The sequence below is a fragment of the Pongo pygmaeus genome, chromosome 22 (assembly GCF_028885625.2).
Source record: "Pongo pygmaeus isolate AG05252 chromosome 22, NHGRI_mPonPyg2-v2.0_pri, whole genome shotgun sequence".
Taxonomy (NCBI): Eukaryota; Metazoa; Chordata; class Mammalia; order Primates; family Hominidae; genus Pongo; species Pongo pygmaeus.
In genome coordinates, this window is record NC_072395.2 from 45,000,163 (window position 1) to 45,021,229 (window position 21,067).

At 39.7% G+C, this 21,067-nt stretch overlaps 1 protein-coding gene across 2 annotated transcripts in view; it reads right to left on the reverse strand.

The window, feature by feature from the left end:
* MIS18A (MIS18 kinetochore protein A) overlaps positions 1–21,067 on the reverse strand; it is a 186,775-nt gene that overhangs the window by 52,843 nt on the left and 112,865 nt on the right. Inside the window, exon 5 of one of the 2 annotated variants that reach the window (XM_054468494.2) lies at positions 7,514–9,931. The exons of the other annotated variant lie outside the window; for it this stretch is intronic. Coding sequence (XP_054324469.1) covers positions 9,750–9,931 — 182 coding nt within the window. The 3' untranslated portion in view covers positions 7,514–9,749. Of the gene's footprint in view, positions 1–7,513; positions 9,932–21,067 lie in introns of those variants that run through there. 2 annotated transcript variants of the gene reach the window in all.

Consider the following 21,067-nt stretch of genomic DNA (forward strand, 5'->3'; position numbering starts at 1 on the left):
AGGGGACTTTGCATACCACATCACTCTCTCACTGTCTCCCTCTTCTATTTCTAAAAACCCTTGTCCAAACCCTTGTCTAAAAACATTTGGTCCCCATAGATGATCCAGTATAATCTCTTTAAAGCCAGATGATTAGCAACTCTCATTCCATCTGCAATCTTAATTTCCCTTTGCCATGTAATGTAAAACATTCCTGTGATTAGGACATGGGATGGACGTCTTGTGGGGATGCATTATTCTGTCTACCACAGGGGACCCAGTGATAAAGGGAATACTGTCATTCCCCTTAAAGAGACATTTTTGCAAAGCCTTCCTTAAAAACACAAGCAGGATTAAGAAACTCCTTCTATATTCCCATTACACTATCTGCACTTTACAAACACCACTTTTATAACATTTAACATGCTTAAAGCAGTGTTTGTCGGAGCATAGGACAAGTAATACTTGATAGTTTGCATTTAGTCATTTTGCACTTCAATAATTATGCATTTATTTTAATGTGATTGAAGAGCATAAGCAGCATATCCAACCTGTGATACAATCTTTCCTTTTAAATTAAATTCATTTAAGCTTTTAAAGAGTGAGACATGTAAAATATGAATTAGTGGTACATATTGTATAGGCCAAGGCAAAAAAAAAAAAAAAAGGAAAGCAGTACTTGAGATGACTGCAATATAGGAAAAACTCTCCTACAGTTAATGTTTTCTGGATAAATTCTGAGTTCCTTAAGGGCAGAGATTTGTCCATCTGCTTATTACTGTATTAATTTTCATATTTCTGGAATCTGGCATCTATGACGGCATAGGTGCTCAAATGTTTATTGAATGAATAAATAAAGTAGGATTGTCTTGTAGACTTCCATTTGCTTCAACTTTACACCTTTTGAATTACTTTCACATTATGGAAATGCAGCTAAAGTAACAGTTGAACAATCATCATCTGCTATTTTAGTTATTTTATTTTAGTGAGATTTTGCTACAATGTGTACTCTGTGGAAATAATATATGAGGGCACAAATATTAAAGATTAAATGTGGCTGAGGCTCAGATTCTTGTTAGTGAATTAACAAGTGAAAATTATACCAAAGTATAGGAAGGTGGAAGCTGATATATACACTAGATTTCCATCTTTTCCCTCCTGGTGCCTGAATCTTAGTAAAAGTGTTCTGGTTTGGGGATGTTTCTTGAATTACATGGTTCATTAGCTCGTTCATGCATTCAGCACTATGGCAGGTCCATTGTCTGCTGAGAATAAGCAAGATGTGGAGGACACAAAAATAAGACCCAGTCACTGCCTTTGAGAAGATTTGAAAGCAAGATACACTTAAACCTATTACTGCCACATAATCAAAGAGCTATACCAGGAATCACAGTTCCTGGGCTTGGAAACATTCAAGCTGAGTTTGCAGTTTGAATTCAATCAAGTTAATTAATGCTACACCAAAGAAAGCAAAAACAAATAAACTCCTGTGAAAGAATATAACAGAATCCAGAATTCTACAACATAAACTTTGTAATATGCAGGGTACAATTTAAAAAACTATTCAACATATGAAAAGCCAAGGAAATGTTACCCATTCTTGAAAGAAAAGACAATCATCAATGGGGATCAAAACCAGTTGGTGAAATTTGCAGACTTGGGTTTTAAAGCACCTTTGAGCCACATTCATTGACTTAAAGGAAAATATGCTTGCAATGAATGAAAAAATAGGAAATCTCAGTGGAGAAATATAATCTATAAAAAGACCCAAATAGAAATTCTAGAACTGGGCCGGGAGCAGTGGCTCACGCATGTAATCCCAGCACTTTGGGAGGCCGAGGCAGGTGGATTGCCTGAGCTCAGGAGTTCGCAACCAGCCTGGGCAACATGGTGAAACCCAGTCTCTACTAAAAAATTCAAAAACAAATTAGCCAGGCATGGTGGTGTGCACCTGTAGTCGCAGCTACTCAGGAGGCTGAGGTAGGAGAATTGCTTGAACTCAGGAGGCAGAGGTTGCGGTGAGCCAAGATCATGCCACTACACTCCAGCCTGGGTGACAGAGCAAGACTCTGTCTCAAAAAAAAAAGAAAAAAAAGAAAAGAAAAGAAATTCTAGAACTGAAAAACACAACATCTGAAATTTAAAATGTACTGGATGTGCTTGAGAGCAGAATGGGAATGATACAGGAAAGAGTCAGTAAACTTTAAGATAGATCCATAGAAATTATTTAATCTTAAAAAAAAGGGAGAGGAAAAAAAGGTTTAAAAAATAAATAGTCTCAGGAACCAGTTAAAAAAAGTTTAACATATATGCATTCGGAACCTCAAAAGGAGATAAGAAAGATTATTTATCTTTCTTAATTATTTTTCTACTGCCCTTATTTGGAGGTAATGGTTCAAAGAAACAATTGTAATAAATAATGGATGAAATTTCCCCAAATTTAGTGAAAGATATAAATTTACAGATTGAAGAAACTCAGCAAACCCCAAGCAAGGTAAATATGAATAAGTATGAAGAAAACCATGGCTAGGGGACATCATAGCTAAATGCTGAAAATAAAAATAAAGGGGAAAAACCTTAAAAACAACCAAAGAGGTTGGGTGCGGTGGCTCACACTTGTAATCCCAGTACTTTGGGAGGCCGAGGTGGGTAGATCACCTGAGGTCAGGAGTTCGAGACCAGCCTGACCAACATGGAGAAAACCTATCTCTACTAAAAATACAAAAAAAATTAGCCAGGCATGATGGTGCATACCTGTAATCCCAGCTACTCGGGAGGCTGAGGCAGGAGAATTGCTTGAACCTGGGAGACGGAGGTTGTGGTGAGCTGAGATTGCGCTATTGCACTCCAGCCTGGGCAACAAGAGCAAAAGTCTGTCTTAAAAAAAAAAAAAAAAAAAAAAAAAACAAAGAAAAATAATATAATACATAGAGGAGACAAAGATTTGAATGATTTTTGACTTCTCATTAAAGACTCTGGAGGCCAGAAGACAGTGGAAGAACATCTTTAAAGTGCTGAAAGAAAATTCACTTGGCAAGCATTCCATGAAAATATTCTTCAGAAACGAAGGTGAAATAAAGATTTTTTAGATAAAAAGAAAAGAGAATGTGCTAACAGAATGACACTACCAGAAATAAAAGAAAAATTTTAAGTTGAGGAGAAATAAGAAAAGCTGGAACATCAAGTCCTTAAGAAGGAATAAGGACTGTCAGCAATGACAAATATCTGTCTAACTATCAACCCCGTAACTGGGAACTATATCCCTCCTTCCCTATATGAGTTCTGTTTAAAGTTGAACACAAAAGGAATTCCATGATATCTCTGACATGGAAAGGAAGCAGTAACCACTACTCCCTGAAGGCTTAGAGTCAGATGCAGTGACTGAAGAAGAAACAACTTGGGCTTGGTTTACAGATGGTTCTACACAATATACTGGTACCACAAAAGGAGAGCTGCAACACAACATTGCCACTGAAGGACAGGGGTAAACAGAAATTCTCTCCGTTGGCAGGAATTTAAGCAATGTACTTGTTGTTCATTTTGCCTGGAAGAAGAAGCGGCTAGAGATACGTATGTATACTGGCTTATGGGCAATGGCAAATGGTTTGGCCAGATGGTCAGGGACTTGAAATACAATTAGGAAATTAGTGACAAGAGGATCTGGGGAAGCGATATGTGGATATGTGGATAGGCCTCTCTGAATGGACACAGAGGACAAAGATATTTGTGTGCCACATGAATGCTTGCAAAAGAGCAAACTTACCCGGGAAGATCTTAATAGACAAGATGGCCCATTCTGTTGATGTCAGTCTCGTTGCCAACTTTCCCTGTCTTTGCCCAATGGACTCACGAACAAAGTGAACGTTGTAGCAGGGTTAGAGACTATGCATGGGCTTTTGCTTACCAAAGCTGATCCACCTACAGCCACTGCTGGGTGCCCAACCAGCCAACTGCAGAGATCAACAATGAGCTCCTGATAAGTTATCAGTCCCAAAGGAATCAGCCAGGCACACGGTAGCATATTTTTTACATTCTCTATCACTTCCATATGGCAGGGATAGCACTTTGGTCTCACCAAAATAGACACTTACTCTGTATATGGATTTGTCTTTCTTGCCTGCAAACCTTCTGTTAAAACCATCATCTCTAGGCTCGCAGAGTGCTTTATTTAGCGCCATGATATTCCATGTAGCATCGCTGCTGACAGGAGAGCTCATTTTATAGCATATGAAGTGCCACAATGGACTCATACTCATAGAATGCCCAAGTCTCACAATCATCCTAAAGCAGCTGGCCTGGTAGAATGATGGCATAGCCTTTTGAAGACTCAGTTGTAGCGTCAGCTGGGTGGCAACATTCATGGGCCTCCAGAATGTGATACTTGCTCTAACTCCATATAGGCTGATGTTTCTCTCAAAGCCCGAATTAAGATGTCTGGGAATCAAGGGGTGGAAAAGGGAGTGATTTCTCTTACTATTCCCCTAATAATTCACAAGCAAAGTTTTTGCTTTTTGTCCCCATGATTTTGGGTTCTGCTTGTCTAGAGGTGTTTGATTCTGACAGAAGACACAACAGTGGTTCTATTAAACTGGAAGCTGAGACTGCCACCTGGCTCCTTTGTGTTTCTCATGCCATGAACCAACAAGTGGAGAAAGAGCTTACTGCACTGACTGGGGTGCTCGATCCTGACTCTCAAGTGGAAACTGGGTGGCGACCTCACATGAGGGCAGATGAGCGTATGTCTGAACCATAGGAGATCCTCTTGGGCATCTCTTAGCACTCCCATGTCCTGTGACAAAAGTTAGCAGGAAACGACAACAAGCCAGTTCAGACACGATTGCCAGTGGCACAGAGCTTTCAGGAATGATGAAAGCATGGCTGCTGAGGTGCTTGCTACAAACAAAGAAAATATGGACTGGGTGGGGAAGAAGTAAATGATGAATGTCAGCCATGACCATGTGGCCAGTTGAAGAAAACAAAGACTGTCATCATGATTAGTAATTTCAAAAAGGGACTCAGCTAGAAGAGAAATGAGCATCACACAAAGATGGACAAGAGGAAGATTTGTGTATCCTCTTTCAGGGAGAGGATGACATGTTTGGGGCGTTCAAGTTGTGCATCCTGTTAGGTGGAGGCATTATTTTTCTACTGCTCTTATTTGGAGGTAATTGTTCAAAGAGGTGTGTGTGGATACCAGGTTGATATGGAGTCCAGGGGTGTCCTATCTTTTAGCTTCTCTGGGCCACATTGGAAGAAGTATTGTCTTGGGCCACACATATGACACATTAACACTCATGATAGCTGATGGGCTTTAAAAAAAATTGCAAAAATAATCTCATAATGTTTTAAGAACATTTACAAATTTGTGTTGGGCCATATTCAAAGCTGTCCTGGGCCGCAGACCTCAGGCCACAGGTTGGGCAAGCTTGGTGTAGCCTGTGTTAGATTGCCCTATTGACAACTTGGTTGAGTTGGAAATTTCACTCCCAGAATCCTCTTCTCTGTATGGTTCTGGGTTAAATTTGGCCAAAAGGGGAACTTGAAAAAGATCTGGGAGGCAGAGGCCAGGCGCGGTGGCTCACGCCTGTAATCCCAGCACTTTGGGAGGCCAAGGCAGGCAGTTCACAAGGTCAGGAGATCGAGACCATCCTGGCTAACACAGTGAAACCCCATCTCTACTAAAAATACAAAAAAAAAAAATTAGCCGGGCATGGTGGCGGGCACCTGTAGTCCCAGCTACTCGGGAGGCTGAGGCAGGAGAAAGGCGTGAACCCGGGAGGCGGAGCTTGCAGTGAGCGGAGATCACGCCACTGCACTCCAGCCTGGGTGACAGAGTGAGACTCCATCTCAAAAAACAAAAACAAACAAACAAACAAAAAATCTGTGAGGCAGAAGTGAAGCGGCATCATTTTTGCAGGGTATCACAGTCACATGCAGAAACAGCAGCACGGAGGTGCCAGAGATCCCGGCTTGGCCTTGCTCCCTGCTGCTCCACGCCCAGCACATCCTCCTGAGAGTAGATCCCCTGACCAATAGTGGCCCTGGGGCCACCACCAGACTCTTGGTGGCAGATCCACAGAGTGGTGGTTGTGCTTAGGCAGCAGCCTCCCATCAACATGTCCCCCACTTCATGGTCCCACTTGGTGGCTGGATGTACCTGGTCCCTCAGATTTCTCCTGAAAGCTCCAACTTGTCCATCTACACCAGTGCTTCAGGGAAGGCTGGTTAATGACTTCATCTCTAGCCCTCTAACTCTCCTTAACTACCTTCACCTCCCCAGTTCCTCTCTCATCATTACGTAAGATCTAATTCCTGAACTAAATGTCTTATTAGGTTGCTGCAAAAGTAATTGCGGTTTTTGCCATACTTTCAATGCCATTACTTTTTAAAGGAATGGCAAAAACCGCAATTACTTTTGCACCAACTTAATATCTAATAATATTCATAGTGGTTCCACTTCCCTGGATGTATTTTGGCTTCTATACCAGGTGGCATGGGGGAGGGCAGGTTAGGGGGTATATTAGGGTTCCTTAGAGAAATAGGGCCAATACTATATATATAATATAAAATATATATGTGTGTGTGTGTATATATATACATATTATATATATGATTTCTTATGGGAATTGGCTCATGCAATTATGGAGACCAGGAAGTCCCATGACATACTGTTGCAAGGTGGGGAACCAAGAAAGCCAGTGATGTAATTCAGATTCCACAGGCCTGTGAAACAGGGGAGGCAATGGCCTCCTAGTCCGAGGTCAAAGTCCTGAGGACTGCAGTAGGGACAGGGGAGGCCTGGAGGGTAAGTTCCAGGGTCCAGTGCCTGGAGAAGCAGAAGCATGGAAGTCTGAGGGTAGGAAAAGATGGAGGTCCCAGTGCAAGGAAAAAGAGAATGTGCCCTTCCTCCCCCTTTTTATTTTATTTCAGGCCTGCAATGGATTAGATGATGCCTACCCACAATGGGAAGGGTGGGTCTTCTTGACTCCATCCACTGATTCAAACGCAAATCTCTCTCAGAAACACCCTTGTAGACACACCCAGAAATAATATTTTACCAGCTGTCTTGGCCACCCTTAGCCAGGCAAGTGGACAAGTAAAATTGACCATGACAAGTAGTGAATTGCACACTTGTGCTGGAAGTTTCCATCCGTCAAGAGGTACATCATTTCTGCTCAAGCCTCATTAGCCAAAGCAGATCCGATGGCCACACCTAACTTCAAAAATGGCAGGGAAATGCGATCCTATTGAGCCTAAAAGGAACTTGAACCAGAATATTTGTGAACATGTGAAGGTGGCCACCATGCATAGGAAATAAGTAAATGACCAACAGATATTTGGATATTTGGATGAATGTATAGATGTGAGATTTTAAATATTTATGAAGGTCAGTAGAAATCAACAAAGAGGAAAACAAACTTATTGATCAAGTCTCATGCACTAACCTTGTATAAAATCACTTACAAGCTTTTCATTAGACCTCAAAAACTCCTATAAAATAAATTTCCTTCTCATTTTACAAACTCCATGAAATCAGGAACCATGCTTTTTTTTAATGGACTGTATTTTTTACAGCAGTTTTATATTTACAGGAAAAACATTGAGAAGATAGTCTGGAGAGTTTACATAATGTTGATGAAAAGAGTCAAACTCTATAAAATATTTGAAAAGATTCATTCCAAGCCAAATATGAGTGACCATGGCCTGCGACACAGCCCTCGGGAGGTCCTGAGAACATGTGTCCAAGGTGGTTGGGGTACAGCTTGGTTTTACGTATTTTAGGGAGGCATGAGACAGCAATCAAATACATTTAAGAAATACATTGGTTTGGTTTAGAAAGGCGGACAACTCAAAGCAGGGGCTTCCAGGCTATAGGGAAATTTAAACATTTTCTGGTTGACAATTGGTTGAGGTTATCTGAAGACCTGGGATTGATAGAAAGAATATTCATGTTAAAGATAAAGGATTGTGGAGACCAAGTGTTATTGTGCAGATGAAGCTCTTACCAGACTTTAGAGAGAGCAGGTGGTAAATTGTTTTATATCAGACTTAAAAGGGCGCCTGGCTCTTAGTTGATTATCTCCTGGATCTGGGAAGGAAGGAAGGAAAACCAAGGGGAAAGGGGATTCTCTATAGAATGTGGATTTTTCCCACAAGAGACTTTGCAGGGCAATTTCAAGGTATGGCAAGGAAATATATTTTGGGGTAAAACATTTTGATTTTCTTCCTTGTTATGCCAGAGTCAGATTGGAAAGTCACGAGATACAGGATTAAATAAAATCCATTTGATGAGAATTTCTGGTTTTTAGGGCATGACTCCCCAGATCCCTTAGAAGGGAATTTGGGTAAGGTAAAAAATCAGAGTTTAGTCCTCAGTCCTCCCTCTTGGCCAAAAAGCATTCACAGGAGCATATGCAGGCCAACAGCAGCAGACTGCATGGCTCTAGGAGCGCTTATTCCTAGAGTTGTCTGATCCGGTCGTTTGGCGAGGTCCCACGGTGCTAGGAAGGCTTATTCCTATTGTAGTCTGGTTGATGGTAGTTTTAAATATTAGCGATTTGGATAATGGGGGGAGGACACGGTCTGACCTGATGCAATAGCCAATTGTTTACTGAGTGAGATGGAGTCAGGCCTAGGGTTTAGTCTAAAAAAAACCATCCCGGATCAGACCTATTTTCTGAGTTATTATGATCCAGGTCTTTAATTGTGTCTTTCCTTTTGCTGTACCTGGCATAACATTTACAAGAAAATGTCTAACGTTAATATAGTAACAAATATTATAAAGATAGTGAAGGTTTGGGCGTCCAAGGTTGTAGTTAGAATCAGAGGATAGTAACCAACCCAATCAGCCAGAAAACCCCGCATGCATCATCATATTTTTGATCAAACTCACAATGTGTTTACCTTCCTTATTAAGGGTTATTTGGACCTTGTGATAAATCTTACTTGAGAATTGTGGGACAAACATTAAATTAGAATTTAATAAATTTAATCTCTTTTCTAGCCAATGTATTTCCATAGGTATAGCATCCTATGCATATAACATAAATTAAATACCAGAAACACTTGGTCCTCAGTGTTTAAATCGTGATAGACTTGTTAACAGTAGATAAATCTGTTTCCTGCCCACTGCCCCCCGCCAACCGACTTTTGTATTGCACCATATACTGGTATTTGGAGAGAAAAGGTTTTGTCACAGGAGAAGTTATATAATTCTACAGTGTTATTTTTTCCTTGGCAGGACTTCCTGTGGCTGAGGACCATAAGAGTTAAAAGACTTATAGCCAATTAATTGTTCTAGGCCAGATAGGAAGGGTTGTGGACAGCCATTTGTTACTTTTTCAAATTATTATTTTAAGTAAAAAGGCCAGCAGAAAAACCAAAAGGCAAAGTTGCAAGACTGACTTATTTTTAACTTCTATGTGTTGAGCTGCTGTGAGTTTGGTTTTTGTTACAGACTTACAGCAATTAGCTACACAAAACATAAGCACTGTTCTGAAAAATTAAAAATATATATGGATAGATAGGTTTATTTTTACCACTTATCATTGGGAGTATTATACCCAGGAAGCTTTGTGGTAAGGTATTTTATCCTGTTAGTAAATGTTTTTCTTTAATTCTATAGTAAAATTTTATGGTTGGGATGGATGCAAAAGTGACACATAATAGTTTAGAAGACAACCAAGCTTGTTTTACCAGCTGTTTAGGCATTTTTTTTTTTTTATCTCCTTCTTGATTTGGAGGGTTTGATCTCATCCTAATTTTATCCCTCAAAACTGGCCCTTACAATTGCACATGCCCACTTCTTCTGTGATAGTCCCTGGACCTAGAGGCAGGCAGCTTGTGTAGTTCTGGCAGCAAAGCATTAGCAGTGAAACAGATCCAGACCCAGTGGATGTCAAATGAGGGAGATTCCTATCTCTGGTCTTCAGAATACCATGATTTTCATTTCCTTGGAAGTAAAACAAAAAGAGATAAATAACATTTATAGTTTGACAGTTACAACAGTAATTTGCATGTTAGAACAGAAAAAGGAACCTGTTCCATTAGGGCACCAACTGAAAACATGAAGAAAAATTATAATCTGGTACTTTTTAGAGGATTATTGTAGCCAAGAAATAATGATTTAATCTGTACGTAAAAAGTGAGGGTTGAAATGTAGTATTAAGTGTTACACTTTGCCCTTCAAACACTTTTTTTGCCGCCTTTTTTATTAAAGAGAATTTTATAGCCAGGCCAATTTGTGTGCAATGCTGGTTTTAGGCTTATTATGCTTGCCTGATTATTTGCATAAAATGCAGCAAGAAATTGACTGGCCATATAGACTCCTTTTAAAGTTGATTTTGCTGAAACTTTACCTAAAAATAGGCTGTACTAGTTTCAGTCTTGGTAAAATAACCAGTGCCACCAATTGTTAGGAAAAAAAAAACTATTATTGAACTTATGCAGACAACTATATTGCCATAAAATTATAATCTGAATTTTGGAGGATTCAGAAAGGGAAATTTGCTTACAAAAACACACTTTACCCAAATAATTTAAAAGAAAAAATTTCCTTGACCCTTTTTTAACCAGAGCAGCAGCTTTTAAAACAAGATGTTCGTTTACCTTGGAAATGCCATTTACAAATCAAACAGCTCAGGAGAGCTATTAGGCATTGTGGAATTTAGCAGCTCCTTACAATTAGTTCTAGAAAAGAGCCTCTCTGCTTATTAGGTAGCAAGATTTTATGTAAACCATTTTTATTTTATTATGGAACTTTTTGGGAAACATTATTTCCATTAATATAGAGGTAGCTTTAGTTAATATTCCATAGCAAGCCAGTAAATGCCCTATCAAAATACCTCAGTTGTTGTTATTGAAAAATACTCACAGTTTTTGCCATCAGCCCTGATAAATGTTCCACACAAAAGTCTATGCAGTGGAGGATTTACATGAGCAGATTTACATGTCTTCAGTTTTATAGTACTAGAAAGGGGAAAACTTCCCCCAGTGAGTTACATATAGTACCCATTTTTATAAGACATTTAGGTAAAAGGGGTTACAACTACCTTACGTAAAGCTTGTTTAAATATTTTACATTTTATACTTCTATTAACCTATATATTTTTATGTTCTGGTCCCAGGAAGCGTTTTTACCCCCAAACCATTTTACCTTTTCTGGAGAAAAGGATTTGGGTTTCCAGCGGGGGGCTGCATCTGTGAGATCTATGAGGGATATCAGATTTGATAAGGCTTCTTAAACAGACCTATGATTCTGTGGGAGGGGCACCCATGTAAAAGAGGCCCCCTTAGCCCCCAGATTGACCATGACTCAGGTAATAGACATATTAGATGGGAGGATATCCCAGTTATAAAGCTAGTCCAACATGGCTTGCATTTGAAAGATATTAACTGCTTCATCTAGGTACTTCACTTGGTATTTTACAGGGAGATTTGGGCAGTCCCCTTCTCAGGGCAAACAGAACTTATATGGCCCACTAGGCTGATTGCATTTTCTTTCTTTCTTTCTTTCTTTTTTTTTGAGATGGAGTAGTCATATTCTGTCACCCAGGCTGGAGTGCAGTCGCACGATCCTGGCTCACTGCAACCTCTGCCGCCCGGGTTCAAATGATTTTCCTGCCTCAGCCTCCTGAGTAGCTGGGATTACCAGGCACCTGCCACCATACCCAGCTAATTTTTTTGTTTGTTTGTTTTTGTTTTTGTAGTTTTAGTAGAGACAGGGTTTCATCATCTTGGCCAGACTGGTCTTGAACTCCTGACCTCGTGATCCACCCTCCTCAGCCTCCCAAAGTGCTGGGATTACAGGCTTGAGCCACCGTGCCCGGCTGTTTGCTTTTTCAGGAATAAACCTTTATGCATTAGTGATTGTTCAGTAGTGAGCTCTGGGTCCTGCAAGCTCTTAAATTTTGTAGCATTTAAAATTAAGAATTTTGTACTTAAAGTGGTTAAGTGGTTATTTTTACAATTTACTATAGTAAAGTTTGTTGTTGTTGTTGTTGTTGTTTTTAAAGAAGCTAAATGACACCAATCTACAAAGTAGAACAATTCCTTTACATGACACCCTTTGGTTTTAAATAGTTACTTGGTTTTGCCCTTCCCCCATATCAACTATTTTCTTGGTAAACATGGGGCTCAGAGTTTTGTTGCCCTAGATGTTTATTTTTTTCATTTAGTTTTATTTGTATAACTTCCTTTATTATAAAGCAACTCTTAAATAGTTTCTTAACCAAAAAGAAACTTATATTTTTTTGAGAACTGACACTATGTTTACACAATTTTAACAAAAGCATATTTTATGCTTCTACTATTTTAACTGTTTAGTAACCCAAATTTCCAGTGGGGGAAAAGGAAAAACCTGAGGGTTTAACATGACTTTGAGAATTTTAAATTACTGGAGAGTTTTGAGATTAAATTTACCAAATTAATTTTTACCAAAGATTACCAAGGTCATGTGAATTAAAATGTATCTGACCTGTGTTTACCAATTTGATAAGCATTTACAATTTTTTAAGTTACTTGAGTAGAGCTTTTTCATGTGGTTTGGTAGTGAAATATCACCTCCACATGACACATATAGAAATAGAGATATAACAGGCATGCAGAATTAAAAGGCAGGTCTTTATTTGCCTGTTTTCAAAAATAATTTTTCTTCCTTACTTAGATAATTAGTAAAAGTTACAGGAGCCAACAAAAGGTGAAGGAGAGAGCCATCATTCAAGGCCTTTTCAAAAGAGAAACAGTGGCACTTTAAAGATATCAATCTGAAGAATGTTAAAGAAACAGATTATAGAATTTAAAAATTTAAAAACCTTTTGCATTAAAAAAGTCAATATTTGTAACAAAATCTTGTTTTAACCAATTGTTTAGTTTTGTATTAGTGCATTTTTTTAGTATTAAAGACCCATCTCTAGAAAGATTATTATGATTTTTGTTTCTTTTTGAGGCAGAGTTTTGCCCAGGCTGGCATACAATGACACAATCTCGGCTCACCGCAACCACCGCCTCCTGAGTTCCAGTGATTCTCCTGCCTCAGCCTCCCAAGTAGCTGGGATTACAGGCATGCACCACCATGCCCAGCTAATTTTTGCATTTTGAGTAGAGATGGGGTTTCTCCTTGTTGGTCAGGCTGTTTTCGAACTCCCAACCTCAGGTGATCCGGCTGCCTTGGCCTCTCAAAGGGCTAGGATTACAGGCGTGAGCCACCGCACCCGGCCTGATTTCTTTTTAATTATAGCCAACACCAGCTGAATTATACAACACCCTTAAAAATTTATTTTACTAACCTTATTACGACTTACCTAGACCTTTAACAATGGTTAGACTTTCTGTTTTATCCTAAATGTCTCTCTTCCTTGAACAACCCAGTTATTTTATTTTAGGGCAAAACTTCACCACACAAGATTCTTTCTTATATAAAACTACTTTCCTTTTTACTTTCTTTACCAAATTACCTCCTTATATCTTTAACTTTTTTCATCTTTTATTTCCTGATTTCCGTACCTTGTTTTATACATAACCCTTAAATAATGTTTGAATTGGACAAAGATATTGTACCTCTAATAAGAACGTTAAAAAAAATGTTTTCCTACAATTCTTAAATTGGAAATTACCCAGATACTTAATATCAAATAATAACCTTAGGTCCTAAATTATGACAACTTTGTTTACAAGCATTTATTCCATTACATTTACCTCATTAATTTTGTAGTTTACCTAGATTGTTTACAAAAACTGTGAGAGCCAATATTTAAAGTTATTTTTCTATTAACCATTTTTATAGCTGTGAATTTCAGGTATTTACTTTAGTAATAAAACTTACAGTTAGTTTTAAAAGTATTTATACCAATAACTCAGTATTTAGCTGTTTTCATTTAAGCCAACAATATTTCATGAGCATATACAGGCAAAAATCATTTTGTCTTGGTCTGTGTTTTATAGTTTATAACCCTTATGGCAAACCTTACAGTATTCAAGAGTCAAACTCTATAAAATATTTGAAGAGATTTATTGTGAGCCAAATATGAATGACCATGACCTGTGACACAGCCCTCAGGAGGTCCTGAGAACATGTACCCAATGTGGTTGGGGTACAGCTTGGTTTTATGTATTTTAGGAAGGTGTGAGACATCAATCAAATACATTTAATAAATACATTGGTTTGGTTTGGAAAGGTGGGACAACTCAAAGTGGGGGCTTCCAGGCTATAGGGAACTTTAAACATTTTCTGGTTGACAATTGGTTGAGGTTATCTGAAGACCTAGTCAACAGAAAGGAATGCTCAGGTGAAAGAAAAGATTGTGGAGACCAAGTTTTATTGTGCAGAGGAAGCTCTTAGGCAGCGGACTTTAGAGAGAGCAGGTGGTAAATTGTTTTATATCAGACTTAAAAGGGTGCCTGACTCTTAGTTGATATCTCCTGGATCTGAGAAGGAAGGAAGGAAAACCAAGGGGAAAGGGGATTCTCTATAGAATGTGGATTTTTCTCACCAGAGACTTTGCAGGGCAATTTCAAGGTATGGCAAGGAAATATATTTTGGGGTAAAACTTTGATTTTCTTCCTTGTTATGCCAGAGTCAGATTGGAAAGTAAGTCATGATATACAGGGTTCAATAAAACCCATCTGATGAGAATTTATGGTTGGTGGGACCTGACTTCCCAGACCCCTCAGAAAGGAATTTGGGTAAGATAAAAAAATCAGAGCTTAGTCCTCAATAAACACCTCCGCAACACATACATACACACACACACACATACACCATTTCCTCTATTATTGATATCTTACATTAGTACAGTATGTGAACCCCAAATATCTGAGACAGGTCACAGTTAATATAGAAAGTTTATTTTGCCAAGATTGAGGATGGGCGCCTGTGACACAGCCTCAGGAGGGCCTGACAACATGTGTCCACGGTGGTCAGAGCACAGTTTGGTTTTACACATTTTAGGGAGGCATGAGACATCAATCAATATATGTAAGATAAACATTGGTTTGGTCCGGAAAGGTGGGACAACTCTAAGCAGGGAGGGAGCTTCCGTTCCAGGTAGATGAGAGACAAGTGGTTGCATTCTTTTTTTTTTTTTTTTTTTTGAGACGGAGTTTCGCTGGAGTGCAATGGCGTGATCTCAGCTCAGCTCACCGCAACCTCCACTTCCCAGATTCAAGAGATTCTCTTGCCTCAGCCTCCCGAGTAGCTGGGATTACAGGTATGTGCTACCATGCCCAGCTAATTTTGTATTTTTAGTAGAGACAGGGTTTCTCCATGTTGGTCAGGCTGGTCTCGAACTTCCAACCTCAGGTGATCCGCCTGCCTCAGCCTCCCAAAGTGCTGGGATTACAGGCGTGAGCCCCTGCGCCCGGCCAGTTGCATTCTTTTGAGTGTCTGTCTAGCCTCTCCAAAAGAGGCAATCAGATACGCATTTATCTCAGTGAGCAGAGGGGTGATTTTAAATAGAATAGGAGGCAGGTTTGCCCTAAGCAGTTCCCTGCATGACTTTTCCCTTTAGCTTAGTGATTTTGGGACCCCAAGATTTATTTTCGTTTCACAGTACATTCATCATAATTAATGAATCGATAGTGATACATTATTATTAAAGTTCATACTTTAGCTTGATTTCCTTGGTTTTTATCTAATATCCTCTCTTCTTCAAGAATCCCATCGAGGATACAAATTACATTTCATTGTTGTGTCTGCTTTGTCTCTTTTTGGCTGTGACCACTTCTCAGATTCTCAGGCTGTCCTTTGTTTTTGGTGACCTTGATAGTTCTGAAGAATACTGGTTGGGTATTTTATAAAATGTCCCTCATTTGAGATTTGACTGATGTTTTTCTCAAATCAGACTAGTGTTATGGGTTTTGGGGGTGACCGTTTACTTAGGCAACACAGGGCTGCATTTGGAAGCTTGTTTTTTGTTTGTTTGTTTGTTGTTTTTGAGATGGAGTCTCACTCTGTCACCCAGGCTGGAGTGCAGTGGCGTTATCTCAGCTCACTGCAAACTCCGCCTCCCGGCTTCAACAGATTCTCCTGCCTCAGCCTCCCAAGCAGCTGGTATTGCTGGTGCCTGCCACCACACCCAGCTAACTTTAGTATTTTTAGTAGAGATGGGATTTCGCCATGTTGCCCAGGCTGATCTCAAATGCCTGATCTCAGGTGATCTGCCCACCTTGGCCTCCCAAAGTGCTGGGATTACAGGCATGAGCCACTGCACCTGGTCAGAAGTTTTTAAATAAATGTTTTTTGACTAAATGAATATACCAGTAAGAAAATAAATCCAGAAAGTTTAAGAAATGTGTTGAAAGATACCTTGCTCATCAGAGGCAAAACTAGGATCAGAACCCAGGACTCTGACTCAGAAACTCTACTTTCCAGTAGATTATATTAACCTCAAAATAATGATAGCAACAGCTTCTAGACACTGTCCTAGTTAATATAGTATATATTGTTTCTAATTCTGTCAACAACATTCGAAGGAATGCATTATTATCCTATTTTCCTGAAGCTCAGGGGTATCTGGAGCATCTTCTCCAAGGCCACACGTGAAAAAGTGGCCTGGGTTTTGAACCAACTGTGGCTGCCTCTAGAGTTTCTGCCCATACCATTACCATTGCAGTGAGCTCTCAAAGACAACCAAGTGATTCTTCCCACCTCAAAACTCTCCAAAGCTTCACCGACACTGCCAGTGAAATTTTGCCTGCCCTACGCACGCTCACTTCCCACTTCCCCAACTGCACTTCCTACTCCAGGCATGGGAAACCCCTGGCCACTCCCCTAATGGGCACATTGCGTTCAGGATCTTTGTAAGTGCTCTTGTCATGCTTAGAACACCTTTCCTCTCCCATCTCTTGCCCCTCTGTGGGAGACAGGGGATCTTATTTATATTTCACCCATCAGTTTCAACTCTTAACTCTATGAAACAAACCTCTGATCCATCCAAGTGGACTTCATCCTCCCAACATTGTGCGTCTTAGTTCATAGTACATGCCACTATTATTGTACTGATCGTATCATGGTGATGTTGTTCAATTATAGCTCTTACTCTCTAACCAGACATGGAACTTCTCTGGGCAAGGATACTTTCCTATCCATCTTTATACCTACCATAACCTAGTAGAGTGCCTGGCACATCACCAGTGTTCAATAATGAGTGAATGAATGAACAAATAAATGAGTAAATATGGAAGAGTATATAACAATCTTCCACGCAGGAATGTACAGCTCCCGAAAGTGAACTGAATGCTGCCTCCAGACTCCCTTCTCCTCCAAAGCCAGGGGCACATGGCCAATCTCTCCAGGAGTTTTCCATCTTGCTATTAAATGCATCTTGTTGAATCCATGGACGAGTAACACCAAGGACCTTAGAGTGAAGAATTGGCTTAATCTCAGTATCTAAGCGAGTTAATGAGCCAGAAATCCAGCAGAGCCTCTTCTGTCATTTCACAAAGAAAACACAGGAAAAGTCCCATCATAAACTACCTTACAGGCCAAGTATCCATTCCACAAAGACATTCTCATCAGCTCTGTATAGAAGAATCAGATGCTGGTTTAATCCCCTTTCCCTTTTGCTGTCCCTGAGCAATTCAAAGTGGAGTGGAAACCTGGCAGTTAACCAATTAGCTTGATTGGAATAAACAGCCAAATTAGATAATTAATGACCATGTTTGCCAAATTTCCACTTCATTTTTTGCTGGGTAGATACATCCCTGAGGCTACAGATACATTTACAAGCAAATTGCCCAATTTTCCTGCTGAATCCTCCTGTTTCATGAATCTCACATCTACCCCTTCTGGTTCTTTTCCATCACTTTAGAAAACAACTAGAGAAAGAGTCATGCTCACAACATCACAACACTGGGAAACTAACCCTCACACCTAGTTCTTGGAAGGAGACTGGTGTCCTCGTCTGGCAGGTCAACCCAGGCCAAGGTTATGACCTTGCCTTTGCTTTCTACATCAATATCTGCAAAGTGACTGCTCTGCCTGCCCTTTGACACAGGAGCCAAGAAAAGTGGGAGATCCCCTCCTACAGGTCACATACTGGATGTGACTTGAGGAATTGATATCCTTCCTCTCCAGATTGTTTCATCTCGCTATTTGCATGACTGGGAGAAGCTATGTCTATTGCTTCCCTAAGGCTCTTTTTGGCCACTATTGCATTGATGGAAAGTTGAGTGGCAGGACATTTCTAGATCAAAAAAAGATTTCTGGAGGTCTAAAGGTCTAGAGGTCTAAAGGAGGCAGTTTTTTGTAATGGAAGTAACATGGTGGTTGTCTTCATTTGTTTGTGTTGCTATAAAGGGATACCTGAGGTTAGGTAATAAGGAAAAGAGGTGTGCAAGAAACATGGGGTCAACGTTTGTTTCTGGTGAGGCCTCAGGAAGCTTCCACTCATGGTGGAAGGTGAACAGGAACAGTCATCACATGATGAGAGAAGAGGCGAGAGAGAGGAGGTGCCAGGCTCTTTTCAACAAGCAGTACTTGTGAGAACTAAGAGTAAGAACTCATTCATTACCATGTGAGGATTGCACCAAGCCATTCTTGAGGGATCCACCCCCATGATCCAAACACCTCCCACTAGCCCCCACCTCCAACATTAGGGTCAAATTTTAACATAAGACTTGGTGAGGCCAAACAAACCATATCCAAACCATAGCTGTGGTCAACAAGATAAGGATAAAGCATCCTGCACAGATTTTAATCAGGTGCTGGGAAGCTGGAAGATGGGGGATAGAGAGAGTTGCAGAGCTAGTATTAGCATAGTCAGTCCACCCTGTAGCTATATTCAATTACTGGCATTAGAGTACTCAGGAATTCTCAAACCTTTCGAGAAGCATACTTTCTTTTTTCATTATTTAGAGAATACTTTATTAGTTTCTGTAATCAAACTCATGTAGATAAGACCTTACATATTTAATATAGTGTTACCCCTGTACAAATGGAAAAATATTAAGTTTAATGTTTCTAGACCAATATGGCTGTTAATTTCTGTATAATGCCAACTTAACACAGTAAACTGGGATACTTTTTCCAAAGGTCACAGCACAGCTGAATTTTCCAAAAATTCAAATTACATATATATACGTATATATATATTTATATAAAAAGACCAACAATAGCAATATGTTATGCATCAGTAACAGCAACAGCTTTTCTAGGTCCTGTGGTCATCTGAACAAAATTATAGAGACATCCAGCACATGCCATTTAAAAAAAGTCAGGGGGTGGGGGAAAGGTAAAAAACAAATCCCCAGAAAATTGCAAAGTTCTGTTATTGTTATGGTACCTGTCACCATTTTTTAAAATTAGCTTCTGAATCATCATCTGGAAAGAAAACATTCTAGAATAACATCCTTAAAAACAGCTCTGATAAAGCATGGTCACTACTATATATCAAAAAGCAGGTACAAGACATTTTACAACCACAGAGGTATGACACAGTACCGTCCTATGCCAATAGATAGAGGATACAATTAAAAAGGCATTACTTGGCCGGGCACGGTGGCTCATGCCTGTAATCCTAGCACTTTGGGAGGCTGAGGCAGGCGGATCACCTGAGGTTGGGAATTCAAGGCCAGCCTGACCAACATGGAGAAACCCTGTCTCTACTAAAAATAGAAAATTAGCTGGGCGTGGTGGCACATGCCTGTAATCCCAGCTACTTGGGAAGCTGAGGCAGGAGAATTGCTTGAGCCCAGGAGGCGGCAGTTGTGGTGAGCAGAGATTGCGCCACTGCACTCCAGCCTGGGCAACAAGAGCAAAACACATGAAAAACATAGAAGCCCAAATTGAGAGACATTCCACAAAATAATCAAAAATTCTCAAAACCCAATGTCATGAGTACTAATTAATTAATTAATTAATTAACTAAGTAACATGATCTTAAAAAAAAAAAAAAAAGGCATTATTTGAGACTTGATTCTACTTTTCCAGCAGAGGGCCCAAAGGATGGCATGACACAGCTCTGTAAAGAAATGCACACTCTTAGGATTTCCTTTAATTAGTGGCACAGTTCTAGGTACTCACTGTTCTTCATGAACACCAGCTAAAAACCGGTTTAAAAAAAAAAGAAAGAAAAAGGAAAGGAAAAAAAAAAGAAAAGAAAACCCCCAAACCATAGGATTCATACAAAGATGACTGAGTGGGGGCAAGGAAGACTCAACCTAACTAGTATTTTACCAAATCTGACATGTTTGAATGATGAGAGCTCCATGGAAGAAAGGAGATGCTAAGTAGTGAATAAGCACACTTTTAATGGTCACATTCCTGTATTACATTGGGCCCTTATTGGGATTTTATGCATTAAAAAATATCTTTTTAGTGTCTACCTACCTCATGCTAATTGCTATTCTACAGACACAATGAAAAACAAGACAAATAACTTATAATCTAGTGAACAGGCATTATCACCTTCTCACTCCTGCAAAGCTGATACTAAAACCCCATCTTGGTCATCCCTGACCACTCCAAGGTCTACAAACCAGGTAGAGATGCTAGGGCTGGAACTAAATGCAGAAAACAGATCAGAGTTGCCAGCGGGTGAGGGGCAGGTTGGACAACTACAAAAGAGATGCACAGGACAATTTTTAGGTGAATGTAGTGTTCTACATGGTACTATGGTGATGGATACATGACTCTATGCATTTTCAAATGCCATTGAAATGTATCTCACAAAGAATAAAGTTCAATGTAGGCAAAAATGTTAAAAATCAACCAGGAGGTCATGGAATCTCAGGAGGGAATGCAGACTGTGATAAATTGTACTACAAATGTATCACATAATCCAGTTAGCAGCAAGCACACCAACACCAGATATTGGCTTCTAAATACCATTCTCCGACAAAAGAAACCAGAGCACTGGAGAAATGTTTGATTCTAGGGCTGGGACAGGGAAAATGCAAAATGAGCCTGGAGTATCATGTAGTATCAAGAAAGGAAGTGCTCAAAAAACAGAAGGATGGAGGCAGGTCAAAAGGACACAACAGCCAAACTGAAAGAGTTCCCAGTGGCCAAAGCTGGAACAAATTGAGTACTAAATTGATTAATTAACTAACTAAGTAACATGATACTAAATTGCAATCCAAAGCATAAAAT